This window comes from Eretmochelys imbricata, chromosome 13 (assembly GCF_965152235.1).
Source record: "Eretmochelys imbricata isolate rEreImb1 chromosome 13, rEreImb1.hap1, whole genome shotgun sequence".
Taxonomy (NCBI): Eukaryota; Metazoa; Chordata; order Testudines; family Cheloniidae; genus Eretmochelys; species Eretmochelys imbricata.
Genome location: NC_135584.1, coordinates 32,176,733 through 32,196,349, shown reverse-complemented (window position 1 = coordinate 32,196,349; position 19,617 = coordinate 32,176,733). Strand labels below are relative to the sequence as shown.

General features: G+C 45.5%; 1 protein-coding gene across 1 annotated transcript in view; it reads left to right on the top strand.

Moving 5' to 3' along the window:
- Positions 1 to 19,617, top strand: part of ERGIC3 (ERGIC and golgi 3) — a 55,518-nt gene that overhangs the window by 2,212 nt on the left and 33,689 nt on the right. Inside the window, exons 2-7 of the mRNA XM_077831633.1 lie at positions 6,042 to 6,112; positions 7,747 to 7,834; positions 9,412 to 9,531; positions 10,886 to 10,979; positions 12,399 to 12,564; positions 13,829 to 13,886. Of these exons, the coding sequence (XP_077687759.1) occupies positions 6,042 to 6,112; positions 7,747 to 7,834; positions 9,412 to 9,531; positions 10,886 to 10,979; positions 12,399 to 12,564; positions 13,829 to 13,886 (597 nt within the window). The remainder of the gene's footprint in view (positions 1 to 6,041; positions 6,113 to 7,746; positions 7,835 to 9,411; positions 9,532 to 10,885; positions 10,980 to 12,398; positions 12,565 to 13,828; positions 13,887 to 19,617) is intronic.

Here is a 19,617-nt window from a genome sequence, read left to right as displayed (position 1 = left end):
ACAAGATCAGTGCTACACCCCCAGGTTTGGAACAGTCTCTTGGAGGAACCCCTTTGATGTGCCAGACCCCCCAGGGGTCTTACTCTTCCCTCAGGGTAGGACACCTGGCCTCACTGCCTCCTAAGATTGAACCTCTGTGAGCTCTGTTCAGCGAGTCCAACCGAGACGGACTCTTGGGAGAGACTTGTCCGCTCTGCAGGGATTAATGCACCTCACCAAGTATTCAGAGGGACACTCAAACAGTGTTTCAAACCAGTTGGATTTATTAGTCCCCTGGCACACAGCATGGATTAGCACACAGCATTAGGTTAGCACAGAGAAGTGAAGCTTAGCACAGTCCAGTCTGCTCAGCCCAGAGCCCCAGCCATGCTGTAGTAAACCCTATTTTCAGGCTCTGTCTCTCTCTCAGTTTGACCCTCTGTGTCAGTTCCCAGGTGAGAGAATTCCCAGCTTCCTCTAGAAGCCCCACTGCGCACCTTCCAGTCCTTTGTTCTTAAATTGGGCTCTCTGCCCAACTTCCCTGCTGAGAGGCCTTACCTCCTGCTTCTCTTGCTTTCCTCAAGCAGGTCTTGCAGGAGGGTGCTCCTGACTCGCCTCTGGAACTCGTTTTGCTCCTGCCCTGTGAACCTCCCTGGCTGCCACTGACAAGCCACCTGAGTTGCCTGAACAACATCCAGCCAGTCCACCTCTGAACTGCACCCAGGGAACATGTGAAGTGCAAACATGTACACCATCCACTTCCTTGCCCTTATGTCCCACCCTAACACTAAATGGTGGGACCTGTTGCCACCTAAGGAAGGTGGGCCAGTCTGTACTCTACTCTGCTTCCACAATCCACCAGCAATATTAGTTGGCAGCTCCTCCATGGAGCTGTGAGCATGGGCGTGTACCTGTCCATTCTGTGGTGAAAGGGGTCCACATCTGTGTAGAGTGCATCAGGTTGCAGCCTGTCTTCTAGCTCCCCCAGAAACTTATTGAGGTCTAGGTGCACTTTTCCCCATACTTCCTAATTTTTGCACACCCCATCCATGATCCTACAAAGTTTCAGGACCTCCTTGTCAACCTCCTCCTGGCACTGCACAACATAGCCATCCATCACTCCAGGAGGAGGAAGCTGGATGGGGGTACTCTGTGACTATGGGGCCTATTTCTGGTCCCTTGTCTGATCATGTCTCAAGGTAGAGTTCCTCCAAGCAGTATCCACAGACTCTTTAGATGTCTTTGAGGAGGGTTCTCTGCTCAATGTCCCCTTCTGGTTCCTTGATTATTAATCTTTGACCTCGCTCCCATTTTCTCCTTTGTTGTCCCCTATACTCGCAGCTTGGGCGTAGTGGTTTCTCCCCCTTAGCTGAGGAGGCTGACCTTTAGTTTTGTGTGGGCCTAGATCTGCCTGTCCCGGTACCCACAAATAGAACATGCCTTCCAGCAGGGATCCTATAGGCAACAACATCCTTTGCTACACAACCCTGATTTGTCCCCAGAGCACCATCTCTCAGTTCTAGAATTAACTGCATCTCTGCCCCCTCTGTGGTCTCCTCAAGGGGCACCCCTTTAGGTCTCAGGCCTCCAGTCCTCACCTTTCTCTGGGCAGGGACCTGCATCCCTGTCCCTTCAGATCAAGGATTGCAGTTCTCCTTCAATTTGCTGTGATTATCACAGCAGATCTGACCTTCGTCCAACACCCCTCTGCCGGGGACTATGCCAGAGTTGTCAGTGACCAGATAGTTTCCACAAACCACAATACACTTATTTAGGACAAAAGCATTACAGAGAAAACATAATAAAGCAATAAACAGTCTCCATTGCATGCTGGTTTACTGGGCCATCTTCTGACACAGAGACTCTGGCAGGTTCCAGTCCTTCACACCCTTCCAGCAGGGTTTTGTCCTCTTGGTTATAGTTTCATGTCAATTCTTGGATCAGAGGAACCTCAGCCAGTTCAGGCTGATCCTTCTGGCCACAAGCTCTTTCTTTGTCTCGTGGATCTCTTAAATCAGGGTTGAACCAGTCTGTGTACCTTCCAAAGATTAGTACTTCTCTGGAGTTGTTTACCTGTCCCAGGATTTGCAGTAATTACCCTCATTGATTTAAGATGTTGGGGTAAACTCGGTAACCTTCTGCAATGGGTTGGAATAATGTCTATAGCTCACAAAGTTACATATCACATTTGTAGATAGTTAAATCCACAGCTGACTGCAAAGAATTACAAAAGGATCTCTCAAAATTGGGTGACTGGGCAACAAAATGGCAAATGAAATTCAGTGTTGATAAATGCAAAGTTATGCACATTGGAAAACATAATTCCCAACTATACATACAAAATGGTGGGATCTAAATTAGCTGTTACCACTCAAGAAAGAGATCTTGGAGTCACTGTGGATAGTTCTCTGAAAATATGTGCTCAGTGTGCACTGACAGTCAAAAAAGCTAACAATGTTAGGAACTGTTAGGAAAGGGACAGAAAATATCATAATGGCACTATATAAATCCATGGTATGCCCACATCTTGAATACTGTGTGCAGTTCTGGTCACCCCATCTCAAAAAAGATACATTTGAATTTTAAGAAGTACAGTGAAGGGCCACAAAATGACTAGGGGTATGGAACAGCTTCCATGTGAGGAGAGATTAAAAAGACTGGGACTGCTCATGTTAGAAAAGAGACGTTTAAGGGGAATATGATAAATGCTATAAAATCATGAATGGTGTGGAGAAAGTTAATAAGCAAATGTTATTTGCCCCCTTCACATAACACAAGAACCAGGGGTCACCCTTTGAAATTAACAGGCAGCAGGTTTAAAACAAATAAAAGGAAGTATTTCTTCACACAACACATAGTCAACCTGTGGAACTCGTTACAAGAGGATGTTGTGATGGCCAAGACTGTAACAGGGTTAAAAAAAGAACTAGATAAATTCATGGAGGATAGGTCCATCAATGGCTATTAGGGGACTGATTAGGGATTTAATCCCATGCTGTGGGTATCTCTAAACCTCTGACTGCCAGAAGCTGGGACTGGATGACACTGAATAATTGTCCTGTTCTGTTCTTTCCCTCTGAAGTACCCGGCCCTGGTCACTGTTGGAAGACAGGATGCTGGGCTATATGGATCATTAGTCAGATCCTGTATGGCCATTTTTATGTTAAAAGTTTGACTAATCCCATGGCATAGGATATCCATGATTCCAAAGTCTTACATCTGTCACACCAACCATCTTGTGCAATGAATGAGGCAGGGTTTCTGTGGAAAGAATAGTATGTGATCATGTAACTAAAGACGGCATAATAATGCAGACACACTGGTGATGGGGGTGAATTAAGGTTGCAAGGAGAACTTTAACTCGTGTGTGTCCTTGCGTGCTTGACTTTGAAACTTCAATGTTCTTTGCAACAAAAATAAATGACTTTAAATTTCCTATTTTTAAAAAACAAAACAAACACTGAAAAACAGACATTTCATCATGTGGAACCATACTCAACCCCAACTTGTGCTGTCAGAAGGATTACGATCTTTAGATCCACAACACAGACCTTCACCACTTGAGTTAATGGAGTAACTGGTAGCAATGGTGGGCTTTGTTAGCCTCTATGTCATCCTGGAGCCTGCACCCCCAGTTAGGGCCCTCACACCCCCCCCAACCCCTTGCCCCAGTGAAAGTGAGTGAGGGTGGGGGAGAGTGAGCCACCAAGGGAGGGGGAATATAGTGAGTGGGGGGGGGGCTAGGCCTTGTGAAGGGGCAGGGCTAGGACGTTCTGATTTGTGCGATTAGAAAGTTAGCACCCTACTTGGGAATGGTGGCTGTGATCTTCCCAGCCTTGTGGGTACATGGCTTCTCTTCCTCCGTGTGAAGGAGCCATTTCCTCCTACCCTGGTGGTGCTACTGCAGTCTTCTCCAGCTGGATTGGTTCCTCAGCCTTGGAGGTCTCCATATGCATGTTTTCAAGGAATTGCTTGTGTCGAGAGATGCATCTCAGCCTAGCCACCTCCTCCTGTAGCTCTCCCACCTGTATCTTGAGAGATTCTACTAGAAGGCATCTCTCACATTGTCTGGTCTCCCCAGCCTGGCTTTCTATGACAGGAAAACGTAGGCCACAGTGTCCGCAAATCCACACCAAGGCCCGGGTAGAGGCACCCATGGTTGGGTTCAGGTGCAGGTGGAAGAGCCAGGAGCAGTGTTGGCATTGGCGATGCGACCTTTCCAAATTATGGTGATTGTATTCTTTCTCCCTCCAAACTCCCTCTCAAGCTTGCCTGTTTGCTGCCCCCTTTTCGCTAGCTGGATTCGGTTCCAGGTTCTTGGACGGGAATGTGCTGTGCTGGTTATAGACTCCTCTGCCCCTGTGTGCCTAGCCTGTCCTTGTCTCCCTCTTCTTCTGACCTCCTCCCCTTTAGCACTTATTCATCCCCCCCATCTTCCTGCTCCTATCCAATCCCCTCAGAGGTTTCTGCCCCCTCCCCAGCTGCTGTCCAACCTCTCTCTACACGCACACGCACGTCCTGCGCTATATATTCTCTCATATCCCTGCCCTTCTCTCCCCCGTGCTTCTACTCTGCTCCCTATCCTTCCAATTTCTCAATCCTCAACTTCCAAGGAGGCAGCTTCCTCTTTCTTCAGGCTGACTGGGCTCCAGGTGGGAGAGCATCAATTTGAGAGCACAGAAGAGGGTCTGTACTTGCTCTCACTTCTAGTGCCCTGTGCCACCGTGACCTCTGGCAGCCAGGAGTAAATATTGCAGGGAAATCCCACTCCGCTGCTGTAGCATGGGACTGGAGCATGCTCAGTTGCTCTGTGGGAATGGCACATTCAGTGTGGTCAGCACATCAGAGCTGTGAGGGAATAGAGCATGCTCAGTGCAGATGGAATCTTTGGATAGTTTAGTTGTCAAACTCTAACAAGTCTCTACTGAGCATGCACAGACAGATTTTTCAGAGGCTTATAGCTTGGCCAAATTTGGCTGAATTTTCATGGGGATGTCAGAAGGCACCTCTCTGACCCAAGGGAGACCCCAAATTCCAAGTCTCTTTTCCAAAGCATAGAGTCTCTACTGTGTCTCAACAAAATGGTTGTAAGATTTTTTTTAGCTTGGGCGGAATAATATATTTTCCCTAATTTATCCCAGAAAGGGCTGAACTCTTTTAGCTGAAACTTTCCAAAACAAATTCAGCCTAAGGCAGACACCAAGCATGGACATTTTTTATCCTGAATGGTTAAAGTTATAAGCAACTGAAAACAGAGTCTTCTAATGGGAAGTGTCAGTCAGCCTGAAATATAGGCAGTGCTACCAGCTCCACTTATATAATATTTATAATTTATTTTTAATATATTTTGAAGGCCAAGACCATAACAGCGTTTAAAAAGAACTTGATACATTCATGGAGGATATGTCTATCAATGGCTATTAGCCAGGATGGGCAGGGATCGTGTCCCGAGCCTCTGTTTGCCAGAAGTTGCTAATGGGTGACAGGAGTTGGATCACTTGCTGATTACCTGTTCTGTTCATTCCCTCTGAAGCACCTGGCATTGGCCACTGTCAGAAGACAGGATACTGATGGACCTTTGGTCTGACCTAGTATGACTGTTCTTATGTTCTTTTTAATCATAACTATGGTGACTGTGGATGCTCTCATTATCCAAATAAAGGTCTAATTGTGGTCTGGCTGGGGCTGCAGTCACACTAGAAAGCATCTCTTCTATGTGAAATGTTTCCTTTGGTGGCTGGGAGAAGAGGACTATGCCCAAATGGATGAAAACAGCTCCTGTCTTGGTACTCTGTACTGGTTCACTCTCCTCTTTAATAACTTTGAAATGCAGGGATTTGCTTTGTGGCCTAGCCTTCGAGGTCTACTGTCTAAATGGCATTTGTGTTGGGCTATTACCATGTGTTTTTTACAGAGCACATGGGGGGAGGATAGCGATTTTCGTGAGGAGCCTACTGGTTTCTTCTCACCTACTGTAATGCCAGCTGCTTTCTTCACTGGAGTCGGGCAGCGGATTAGTGAGTCCACAGCCCGTGGTAATGTTTGTCATTCTTCATTTGCAGTGACAGTAATCAGTGGACTTATCATGCTCCTGCTTTTCTTCTCGGAGCTGCAGTACTACCTCACAAAGGAAGTAAGTAGAGCTTTGTATTGCTGTCTTTTTTGGGTTTATGTTTTCCCTGTGCTGTCCTACTGGAGCCCTGGGAAGCAGATAGGGCCACATGTTCAACCAAGGTTCACCGTTTGTCAACAGCTGAGCCAGGCTCCTGAGTTTTGCAAGGCACAGGACCATTCTGTAGCTACACATTATCTCGCCTTTTCCATGGTGTGACGGGGTGTTCATACTCCGCATTAGGCAGGAAAGGGTTAATCCCACACACTGAGCAGAGGAAGTCCTGCCCCGCAGACCATGCTCATCATACTCCAACTGCTGTGCTAGTACAAAGGAGAGCAGCCCAGCTCAATAAGGAGGAAGGACACTTGGTGGAGGCTCCAGCCCAGGAGCTGTTACAGCCCTTGTCTGCGGGAGCAGAGATCCCGCGGCCCAGACCAGAGGCTTGTGGCCTACAGCTGACTGGCTGGAGTCGAAATCCAAGGGAGTTACCTGTGACGAGGAGCCCAGAGACCCTGATGTCATATAGACCTCAGCTTCAGGAAGCCCAGTAGGAAGTGACCCAGGGAGGTGGGGTAAGTGGTATCTTCCACCCATGGAAAGTCAGCATGTTGTGGCTGGATTTCCCCACTGACCCAGTGGTGGACCACTCTGCCTGTTAGGGCTCTGAGTCAGGACCCAGTGGAGTCGGGTGGGCCTGGGTCCCCCCACCCTAGCTGCTCCTCCTTTGGTGATGGCCCCTGGATTTGGCCACTAGGCCACACTGCCCTGCACTCGAGGGCCGCTGTACTGACTCTGGCCACTAGGCCACGCCGCCCTGTGTTCGTGGGTGGCCTTATTGTCTCCGGTCATTAGGCTGCGCAGCCCAGGTGGCTCAGAGGACCTGCCTCGTTGCTATGATGGTGGCTAGAATTTAATACTCATTCCTGCCCCACAGAGGCAGCGGTTTGCAGTGCTTGGTCTAGTTCTGTTGTGAAATAGGGAAGGAAGTAGGATCAGTGACTTGCACTAAGACTTTGCTTTCCTGAGTTTTGAGCTGGCACCGGCCCTGCTGGCAGCCCGTCTGGTGAGATGAGAGTGAATTGCTGTTCCTGCTCTCTTCCTCTTTGCTCCTGCGTATCTCAAAGAAGATGGGCACTGGCCCTGCAGGGAGCCTCTTTCCCCTCCTGGTCACCCTAGCATGGGCTTCCTGTGCCTCTGATTGGGCTTTCTGTACCTGTCAACTCCACTAAGGCCTGGATCCCCTTTCTGGAGAAGGCATCAGAAGTCATACTGGGCTGCTGATTCCTCCAGCGTCTGCAGTGAATGGAGCACTCTCCTATGTCACCAGTAGGAGATAGCCACCAGTTTCCCGCTTGCAGACTCAATAGTGGGGAAGAAATTGCAAAAAGAAAATATTTTAAATTGTTTTTATTTAATTTAAATCCCCAAATTATCACTTTGCTGGCTAGGAGCGTCACACATCGTAAAAGCACAGCCAGGTTTGGAAGCCGCTTCAACTGCTTTGTCACAGCATTCTGGAAGGTGCCAGCTTGTGCACCCCATGTGGAGGAGGCCTTTGGAAGCATGGTGGCATAGCACCTGGGGAGAAGGCAAGGGAAAAGGCCTTGCTATGTGCTTCCAGGTGGAATGAGACTTTTGTTTTTTGTTCCTAGGTTCATCCTGAACTGTACGTTGACAAATCAAGAGGAGACAAATTGAAGATTAATATAGATGTTGTCTTTCCGCATATGCCTTGTGCTTGTAAGTAAGTCTTCTAAAGAGTTGGGAAGAAGGCAGCATTCATGCTCTGCTGGAGGTTGGGAACACTGGTCAGTCAGTGCACGCATTATTTCGATTTGCTATCAGCTGCTTGTCTTGTCAGCAGTAAGGAATTACATTCCCCTGTAGTTAGAACAGGGAATTCAGTCAGGACTCCTGGGTTCTGTTCCCAGCATTGTCATTTGACACAGTAGGACTCTGGTCCAGTTGCTTCATTTCTCTGAGTGTGTTTCCTAATTTGTGCAATGAGGATAAAGCTCTTTATCCACTTCTGTAAAGTACTTTGAGACCTGCGTGTGAAGAAGAAGAGCCTGTATGAAAGGAGTATAATACTGCTCCCATGGGCTTGTCCCAATTGCTGTTCATTTTTGTAATGTGCAGAGCCTATTATGGAAGACACTGTAGAGTAGCTCTTGGGACCAGCTACTGTTTTTTCACTCTTATGTTTAAATTCTGAACATGTACATTAATGTCATGTGGAACTAAATCAGTTATGTTACTGATGTCATGTGACACATTTTTCACTCTGTAATAACTTCTTCCAAAATATTTCTATTGATCTGAATACTTCTTAGCTGAATTGTGAGGTTTGTTGCAACTAAATCCATTCAGCTATTTGTGCTGTTTTTGAGGGGAGAATATTTTTATATGTAAAATTTTTCAGACTCTTGGTCACAGGTAGCTAAGGTATGAACACTGGAGCTTCACATTTCCTCTGAGGAATAGGGATTTGGTAACTTAACTGCAAAGTGAAAGTGATTAAAAATCCCACTACCCAAGTGTACACTGCAATTTCTATTTTGTTTTTAGTAAGGTGGGCAGTTCTTTGTGCTCTGTCTCAGATCAACCCATTGAAATGTAGTTGCAAAAGATACTATCACCCTAGGGAGGAGTCTTCCCCTACTCCAATCTCAGACTACACACACACTCACACACTCACTCACTCACTCACATGGAGTGGAGAGTCCAGCAGGTCTGGCAGCTCCTTTCCCTGGGAAGACATTGACATTGTGTCCCCAAGTAACAGGCAAGCCCCCCAAGTGACACACTAGGGCCCAGCAAAGACTATCTGATACCCTTTGGTGAAAGGTAATGGGAAAGAGGCCACAGGAGAGAGTGGCTGGGACTGGAATGGTGGGGGAGTTCTCCAAATGGATTCAAGCTTGACCAGCAGGTTGAGGTATCTGCAAAGGGTTGGGCAGGTTATTTAGCCTGAGTTTATCTGCCCAGATGAAAATATGACTTATATTAAAGCTAGCTGAAGAGGATTCCTCTTGGACAGCAGCCCAAGAGCCTTGTTTGCAGGAGAGATTGAAATGCAGGGGTGCAGTTTTGAGTCAACTTGAGGTTCTCAGCCACCACAATGCAGCCTCTTATGCCAGTCCCCTTCCACTTCTTGATTTTTTCCTAATCTGCAGATGAACTCTTCATCCTAGATTTCTGCTTTGGTGATCTCCCCCTTGTTAATAGGCTCGTGGTTTCTCACTGGCTTGCTGCTTCCATAAGCCATCTCAGATCACAAAGAACCTTCCTTAATTCACCTTGTTTCCTGGTCTTAGATTTGAGCATTGATGCCATGGATGTGGCAGGAGAGCAGCAGCTAGATGTGGAGCACAATCTCTTTAAACAACGTTTGGATAAAGATGGCAATCCTGTGACCCCCGAGGCCGAGAGACACGGTAGTACAATGTCCTGCTGCCTTCCTCTGTTGGATGCTCTAATGGACTGACTGCCAATGGTCTTCCTCTGTTGCCTTTCATAGGGAATCCCTGGGACTGAAGTGGCAGCCGAAGGGTATTTGAACTCTGAGCAGAGAGTTGACAGCAGTGTAATGCTGCTGTCTCAAGCGCAGTGGTGTGGGATGTGCATGAGGGTTTGCAGAGATGGGTGCTCTTCAAGGGTCTGCCCTGCCCTGAGGCTATGACTGAGCCTGGTTTAAGAGTGTCTGTCGCCCTATGCCATTTATTTTCTCCTTTTTTTGTTCTTTGGGATTTCATGGGGCCTGGTCCTTGCATTGCTGGAATACATTAGAGGCTGCCCTCAGCTCTGGAGCTGACACATCTGCACAGAAGCTGTGAGCTACTTAGACTGCCTACACTAGTCTCTTTCCTCAAAAATGTATTCCCTTTGCGAACATTAGTACAGGGAGCACTGGTGTGGACAAGATGCTGGTGGGCTTCGACCATCATGCCCCTACTCTGCTCAGAGCAAATCCAGATGACATGGTGGCGTTCTGTCTGTATGGGAATTCACACTTTTGGTACTGTCAGTGGAGCTGCACTGAAGTTAGCAGTGGTGGGGAATCTTAGGGATGAAAAGGCTAATGTGGGTGTGGGCCCAGTGCTTTAAGGTAAATGCAGCGGGAAGGAATGATGTCTGCATCTCTTGACCAGCACTAGAAGGGCACAGAGCTCATCCATGTTCTTGATCCACACTGACTGTCACACTCCTGAGGGTTGGTATAACTTGTTACAACCTACTGGATGGTCACCAGTGTGCTGCATTGGATCCAACTTCTGGATCCCACATGCTTCCAAGACAACTTGATCCGAGCAGTGTCCACATCATGTTTCTAGTTCTGGTCTCCTGGGGACTCCCACAGTACAGACTTCCTGTCTGGTGCCCCTGTTTGGCATGACGGGACTCTGCAGTCCAACTGCCTTTGGCCCCGAGAGCTGTGCCAAACCTCATTCCCCAGCCTCCCCAGCAGCTTGTGTATACCAGAACTCCAACTCACTGTGGACCTCTCTAGTTTATTGTTTAACTCTTCAGGGGCACATAGCAATTAAAGTAAGGGATGTGCAGGAACTTCTTATCCACATCCAGAGTTTACTGTTACAAAGCACAAGAGAGTCAGATTAAAATGTCTGGAGGGCTGGATGTAGCCCCCAGGCCGTAGTTTGCCCACCCCTGTTCTAATCCACAATGCAGAGTGTGATCATGAGTGATACAAATCACAGTTAAATTCATAAAATGACACAGAGACATATTCATAAAACTGTCACACTATTTGGAAATCTTATTTTGTTTCAGAGCTGGGCAAAGAGGAGGAGAAAGTGTTTGATCCAGATTCCTTAGATGCTGATCGCTGTGAGAGCTGTTATGGAGCAGAGTCGGAGGACATCCGGTAAATCAAGGCTTCCCTGATCTCCTTACTTAGGGAGGGGGCTGTATGCTAATCCTGATCTGACGGGAATGGGGTGTGTGCACATTCATAATCTCCAGAATTGGAGGAGAGGGGTAGAATGATACATCTGTGGTGTTCTGATCTGGGTGGGGAAGTGGGGTGCGAGTGTGTGTTTCCCGAATACCCTGAGAGGTTGAGTGGGTGAGCCCACACTTCCATAACCTCCTGGTTTGTGACAGACCCCACGTACTTCTCTATTCTCCTGATGGGAGGGGGGGGAAAAGAGTGAGTGTGTGTCTGTGTATGTGAGTGCACGATTCTCTGGTCTCCTGATCTCAGAGAGTGAAGTGGGGGACCTGTTCCATAACTTCTCAGCAGCATTTGCCCCAGATGTTGAATGAATCCATATTGTGTGTGAGTTTTCCTTCAAGAATTCCCATATGGATCTATAGTTTTGGGCTAAGCACTTCTGGGCATGTGAGCTTGGATCATACTGGAAAGAAGTGTCCCTTGGGGCCTCTCCCCTTGGGTGGGGCTCTCAGGGTATAAAAGGAAGAGGGTCCCCCACTAGCTGTGACCACACTCAGGGCTAGTTCATCATGTTTGCCTGCAGCTCTGTGTGTGGGGCAAACTGGTGCTACATTTCTCTCCCCATCTCCTTGCATGCTCCTGCAAGAACAGATCAGAATCTGGCCCACAGGGTCTTGGATTCTTTCTTTCTCCTCCCCTGCTTTTTTTTTTCTGGGTTTAGAATTATCCATCTGGTTGCAGCCCCTGCCTGGAGATGCTCTCTCCTGGAGGATGGGGAATTCAGCCCTCCAGACTCCCCTTCTCAGCTAACAAAAATTTCCAAAGAATAAAGAAACCATAGTCCTCTGTCCAGGGTCCACTCTGGTCTCCCCCCTTGATGCAGGGGAGTGAAGGGGGTTTCCTCCCCCCATCTTTGGAAGCCTTGGCCTGAGACCTGTGGACTAGTGTGGGTGCAGCTCAGGAGTGAATTGTTTCTTCATTGAGGGGAGACTCCAAGCCAGTAAGGTGAGAGGTGCATTAACAGACCTGTTTATGGGACTTCTGTGGCTGGTTAAAAAGTGATATAACCATGTTCTAAAGGGAGTCTGGTCCGTTGGGAAGATCCTCAGAGATCTATTGTGAATGCAGAGGTCCTCTGATGTCTGTCAGCTTCAGGAAGGTAGTGACTCAAAGCTGCGCAGCTAGGTGGATAGACAGCTTCAGTTCTGGGAATTTAGTCTTTCCTTGACCCAGAGACCATCTGCTGAGCAAGACTAGTAGCCCCAGTATGAAGAAGAATTTGCTTCTGTGTCCTCTGCAGAGAGATTGGCCCACATTTTGTGGTCTCTGTTCTTGATTTATGTTTGTCCTCCATTCGGGGTGAGTGAGATGGTGCCTGTGCTTTTGCAGGTGCTGTAATTCCTGTGATGATGTGAGAGAAGCATACAGGCGGCGTGGCTGGGCCTTCAAGAACCCTGACACTATAGAACAATGCAAGAGAGAAGGGTTCAGCCAGAAAATGCAGGAGCAGAAGAATGAGGGCTGCCAAGTGTATGGATTCTTAGAGGTCAACAAGGTGAGAGAGAGCTTCCCTTGAACTCTAAGCTGTGCCAGGCACCTGAAATCCCACCACTGTCAGTGACCAGGAGAGGGCAGAGGATAGGAATTCCCATCCTTCCCCCACTTTGCACAATGTCTCCACAGTTCTATGGTACTGGGACTTAGGCTCTTTGGGCATTGTTAGGTGCTCAGTGCTGAGTGCAACATAAGAACCTAAATAATACAGCAGTTAGTTTTGCAAATCGGAGAAAGAAATGCAATAAAAAGGAATGGCCTCGTGTGTTTTGTTGGCTGGACCTTTCAGAAAGTCTGGGGACAGAGAGGCTGGTGGATTTTTAACCCATGGCGACTAGCTCTATATGCTGTCTAAGCAATCGCGGAAAGGCCCAGTACAGAACACACATGGCAGGGACTGGATGACTCTCCTTTTAGCTAGCCTTTGTCTACAAAGGAAGGTTGGGATGTTCAAAGGGCCCCAAGGGAATTAGGTGTCCAATTGCTATAGAAAGTTTGTGGAACTGGTGCCTAACCCCCTGAAGTCCCTTTTTAACATCCCAGGCTGAACTTTTAGTTGTCTTTATTGTTTGTTCAGTATCCCCAGAGTATCACTCTGGGAATATATGTTTCCCTTTGGGACCAACAGTGTTACTCCACTTTATTTTCCTTCCTCATCTTCCTTTTCTGTTTTTCGTCCCCCTTCCTAGGGGTCTCCTCTCATCTTCCCTGCAGCAACTTTCAGTTCTACTCCTATGGACTTCACCCTTACGCCCTCCCCATTACTGTATCTGCTAAAAATGATCAGCAATGAAATAGTTAATGTTGACATTAACATATGGTCTTTCCTGATTGCACCCCAGTGAGATTAAGGTGGATGGTGAAATTCACATCTCTGAGACATTGTTTCGGGCTGGCTGCATGTGCATTGGTTATATTTTGTTCCCATTTAAAAGATTATCTTCACAAGCAGGAAAAGTCGAAATATATATATTTTAAATGAGAACTTAGATTCTGCACAATCTGTGTAGGCCCCACACACACATCAGATCTGGTCTGTGAGCCAGGTGTCTGACATCTCTGCTCTACAAATTGCTGAAGAGTACTGATTGTTTTATTTGAAAAAGGAGGTTCTTTGGGGAGTAGCTGGTTCACTTGTGACTGTGTCAGCAGGTAAGTAACATAGGAGGGGAAAATCCACCTTTGAAAAGGGGGCAGCTAGTGTTAATGCTTCACTTTGTTATGTAGAATGGAGCCTTTTAATGAAAGATGACTGTTTCCTACAGGTAGCTGGAAACTTTCACTTTGCACCTGGAAAAAGCTTTCAGCAGTCTCATGTTCATGGTAAAGTATTTTGTTTTTTTTTTTCCTGTGGCCTTCTGACTTCCTGGCATGTCTGTGCTTTTCTCTTTGAACATTTCCCTCTGATTTCCATGTCATGAACCATGATGGATAAAGTTGTCTGAAGTAGCACTGCCAGAGTGGGGAGGAATTGGCAGAAGTGCCATGGTAGGAGAAGAGAACTATCAGGAGCAAGTGGAGAAATGTTGGGGTGGGGAAGAAGTGGGGCCAAGGAGGAGCCATGACTATATATACAACCAGCCTGTCCCATCTCATTAAGCAACCCTGTTCTGCTATAAACAGCTCTCAGTCGACGTGTTGAGTCCAAAAATTTTACATGGAGAATTTTAAAGCAATGCAAGTGATTTTTATACAGAAGTTAGGCAAGTTAGTATTTCTGGGGTAACAGAATGTTTTAATTTATGGCTTAATATATATTCTCAAGAACCTTTTAAAATAGATTTAAGATTGGAAGTATTTATGTAACTTAATAGTACGTTGCAGTTCCAGAAACATAAATGTTTGAAACTATGGGTATTCAGAGTTAAGTTTTGACAAAGATTTTTAACTCTACCGTTATAATCCGCTGCACCATGCAACAACCCATCACGTATAATATACAGACCCGTATTTGCAGCTTTACAATAGTTACATTATTGAGAAGTGCCTTAAATGCCTATTTCAACTCCTCTGTGCACTAGGTATATGAATGTAGACTAGCTACCCCACTTTCAAGAGTGAGGTACTCCTCCGGTCTGCGGCTCTGAACAATGGATGAGTTCAGCATAGCTGTCTGATTGTATGTGATTGGTGAGGTCTTGGACCTACATCAGGAGCATGAATATGATAAAAGTGGCCCTAGTCTGTATAGAGAGGGTGGAAGGGATAGAACGGCCTTGTAGAAAGGTGGATAGGGCTGCGTAGTTACTATAGACTGTATGCGGAGGGTAAGTTTTATGAAAATAGGCTTTTGACTGTAACGGGAAGGTCAGGGAGGAGTTATGCTGTTCAGTTCCACATGATGCTGCATGCACGCACACACATACCTTTTGAGGAATTCCTTCAAATGAAAAATTGTTGAAGCAGAAGGGATTTGGTTGCAATAGAATAGAAAGACTTTCAGCCTAAAGAATTAAAGAGGATTCTTCTTTTTTCTTGGTCCAAAAAAAGAAAGAGGAGCTTATTTGAAATCTGAAAAGACACGACTAGCCTATCAGAGCTCAAATTCCACATGGTGACTGCGTACAAGAATCCTTTTCCTGAAGTCTCAGGATTGGTTCAAACACTTGGCTTTTGAGATAAGCACTTCCATACCTCAGTAATGCAGCTGCACTAGAGATACCTCAGGTTCAGACTGAGGGACAATCTTCAAAACAAGATGCTAGCTGCAGTGCCCAGGGTTTTCACCAGATTTCTGGCATTGGTGGCTGTATTCCCGACAGTGTGCTTTTCAGCCTACCCGAGTTTTGACTGTCATAGGAGCAATGCTAGATATAAGTGCTGCTTCAGTTTTCCTCCCTCCACTCTACTTCATAGAGTTTCCTGGAGCTGATGGTCTTGTATAGATATTCATTGACAATTGCATGACTTCAAATGAGACTGGTCCAGACATGGTTAAACGGCCATTACTTGCCTGGTGGTGGTCAGGCTTCCTCAGCCAGTTCAGGAGGCATTAGGTGGTGGTCAGTTTCACAAAATGTCCTGCAGAATGTTACATGCTCTGCTTTCTCAGTCTTAGGGAGAGGTGCTTTTGTTTCAGGATAGGGAGCTGCCATAGGTCATCTCACTACGTAAACACTGTGAAAGCCAAAAGAAGCCAGGTCGGTGTACTGGCACTTGGAGCAATTCATATACCACTAACAGCTTTCTCCCTGTGATCCTATACAGGCTATTGGACACTTGGAATCCAAGTTAAACAAATTCTTGATAGGTTCTATCAGAAAACTGACTTTTCTACATAAAAAGATCAAATTAATTTTTAGATTTTAAGGCCAGAAGGGACCATTATGATCACCTAGATTTACCATCTGCATAACCCAGGCCGAAGAACTTCACCCAATCACTTCTGCATCAAGCCCATAACTTTTGTTTGAGCTACAGTATATATTTTAGAAAGACATCCAGTCTTGATTTAAAAACTTGATGAAGAATCCATGATACCCCTTGGTAAATTGTTCCAGTGTACCCTTGTGAAATATTTGAGCATTATTTCTAGTCGAATTTGTATAGCTTCAGCTTCCAGCCATTGGGTCTCGTTATGCTTTTTTCTGTTGGAATAAAGAGCTGGCTGCTATCAGAAATCTCTGCTCCATGTGGGGACTGATAGTCAGGCTATGCTCAAGTCATGTCTTAACTTTCTGTTGGATAAACTAAATAGATTGAGCTTCTTCAGTCTCTCACTGCGAGATAGGGTTTCCCAGACCTCAGCTCATTTTTGTAGATCTTCTCTGAACCCTTTCCAGTCTGTCAACATCCTTTTTGAAGTGTGGATGCCAGATCTGGACACAGTATCCAGTAATGGTTTCACTAATGCCATAAACTGAGGTAAAATCACTTCTTCTGCTTGATATTCCCCTGCTTAGACATCCAATAATGTTGTTTGCCCTCTTAGCTACAGCATTGCACTGGCAGCTAATGCTTGATTAGTTTTATACCGTGAACCCAAAGTCCTTTTCAGAATCACGGCTTTGCAGAGTACATTTCCCCATCTTGTAAGTGTCGCTTATGCTCTTTGTTCCTATACCTTGCGTTTGGCTGTGTTGAAATGCATGTTGTTCAAATGAGCCCACGTTACCAAATAATAGAGGTCAGTCTGTATAACTGACCTGCCCCCAACATTGTTTACAATTCCACCCATTTTTGGTCCTTCTGGAAATTTTACCAGCAATGATTTTATATTTTCTTCCTGATCGTTGATAAAGATATTGAATAGCATTGGGCAGAGAACAGATCCCTGTAGGACCCTACTAGAAACACCCCAATTGGATGATGATTCCCCATTTACAATTGCTTTTTGAAATCTTTCAGTTAACCACTTTTTAATCCATTTAATGTAGGCTGTGTTAATTTTTTATAATCAGAATGTCATAAGGGCCTAAGTCAAATGCCTTACGGAAGTCTCGGTATATTATGTCAACACAGTTACCTTTATCAACCAAACTAGCAATCGAATCAAAACAAATATAGTATATTTTTACAAGACCTATTTTACATAAAATTATGTTGAATTGCATTAATTATGCCACCATCTTTTATTCTTTATTGATTGCACCTCACATTAACTTTTCCACGATCCAGGTCAGGCTAACCAGCATATGTTTTCTGGGTCATCCTGTTACCCTTTTTAAAAGTTGGCGTAACATTAACGCTTTTTCTTATCCTCTGGAACTTCTCCAGTGTTCCAGGCTTTGTTAAAACTCAACATTAATTACTCCTGAGGGAATTCTGCACCAAAAAATTAAAAATTATGCGCACAATATTTTAAAATTATGCAAATTTTATTTGTCAATAAATAAATGTGGCTCCAGAACGGCAGTGGGGAGCACAGGCCACTGGCTGCGTTGAGGTGAGAGATCACCCTAAAGCCCTTACCTCCCCTAGTACAGGGACTTGGCAGTGAGGCTGCACCTGACTCTGACACAGTGCAAGGGCTGGGCCTGCCCCAGAAACACCCTGGGGCCCTGCCTCTCTGTGCCAGGTGCACCAGGTATGGCTGGGCAGGCTCAGCCCAGCAGGAACCAAGTGTGGAGGGGCTTAGTGTGGGGGATCCAGGTGTGAAAGGTTTCTGTGTGGGGCAGTGTGGGTGCAGGCAGCTCAGTGGGAGATCTGGATGCACAGGGGCTGGTTGGGGGGTTCCGGGTGCAGGGGCAATGGCATGTAACCCTGTGTGCCCTGCCCATGCCTCGTCTCTGTTTGGGGGGCAATCCCCCACAAAAAACTGCACACGCGGTCACCACCCCCCTTCCCCCCCCCACCTCACGAGGCTTCCCTTTGCTTCCCTGCTGTTTTCTGCAGGGAAAAGCAGGAAATCTGCGCTGGGAGTGGTTGTTTTCTGCGGGCGCTCAGTCCCGCGGTATCCCTCCAGGAATAATTAATGGTTTCAGAGAGCTTTTTGGACAATTTTTTTAATCGTGCATCAAATTCATCCAGTCCTGTAGATTTTTTTAAAGATACATAACAGTTGCTGTTTTAACAACCTTCGTAAGGACTGATTGAATGGGAAGTGTTTCATTTTAACTGTAAGATGTGAATACATCCTCCTGCTTTCTGAATACAAACAGAAATATTTATTGAATACGTCTGCCTTTTTTTATCACAATTGATAATTTTACAATCCTGGTCTCATTTCAGATCTTTACCATTCTTAGGATATTGTTTATTCCTGATATATTTAAATAATTCCTTCTCTTTGTCCTTAACCTCAGTGTCCATAGAGTTTTCATTGATACTTTTAGCATCCCTTATCAATTGACTGCATTTTCTAACTGCTCATTTGTACTCACTACTATTGGCATTTTTTCACTGTTAGATATATTTTTTAATTTCTGCTTTCACCTCTCCTCTTGGCCAAGACGAGTTTTTAACCAAAGAAGCATTCCAAAGAAGCACTATGGAATCCTGCATTTTGAGGAATCCATTAAAGCATTCCCAAACAATTCTAAATTGTTTACGCTTTTATGTGTAAATTTTTCTTAACACTCAGTTTGACTCACGATTGTTTAAAGTTTTGGAAATTTTACCTATTTAAAGCACCAAGCATATATTTATATATTATTGGACAGGGCTATATTCTGTTAGCAGATATAAAATGAAATTAGATAATGATCACTTGCATCCAGACAACCACTAATTTTTATTTTGGTCATCCATCCATCTGAATAAGAAAGAGAATTACCCTGCATTGGTTGAAATGCTTTTTGTGTCAGAAAGTTATCATCCGTAAATTTTAGGAGCTCCAAAGATGTTTTACTGGTGACAGCCTGAGATCTCAAGATTGACATCCCCCATGATCATACAAATTTTATTTTTACACATTATAGACAGATGAGGGAACAGGGAGCAGCTCTTTAAACATATGATTTGGTGTCCTATAACAGACCTCCATCACTACCCTGTCTTGTGATTGATTGGTTAGAACATTAATCTGTAACGATTCAAGGTCCTGTCCTTCTGAATTGTCAGTAATTCTAAAGCAGGTAATGGCATTTTTAATGTAGAGTGCCACCCCCCCCTTCTACACACTCTGCCCTTATAGGAAGGTAGTAAGCTAAATTCTACTTTTATTATTAACTATTAAAAACAAGAAATAAACAGTATAGGTCCTATCACAACACAATGCTATTCTGTGGTCATGTGCAAGGCTGGAAGCAGGCTGATGGAGCACTTTAATCTTCTCCATATTGAGAGTCCGAGGCTTCAATAAGCTTCTGCAAAAAAATCCAATGTGGACTTAAGGCCATTCTCAGTGTGTGTGAGGTGGCACAGTCATCAGCATACTGAAGATCAGTAATGGGTGCCCTGAGGACTTTAGACTTCGAGCGGAGACGTAGAAAATTAAGAAACGGCCCATCAGCCTGCTTCCAGCCTTGCACATGACCCACCACAAATCACCACGGAGGGACAGACTTTGGAGATAGTCAAGCATTTCTGCTACCTTGGTAGCCAACTTTCTCAAAACGCATAAATCGACAATGAGATCCAACACAGGATCCAGTGCCAAGTGCTTTCTTTGGGA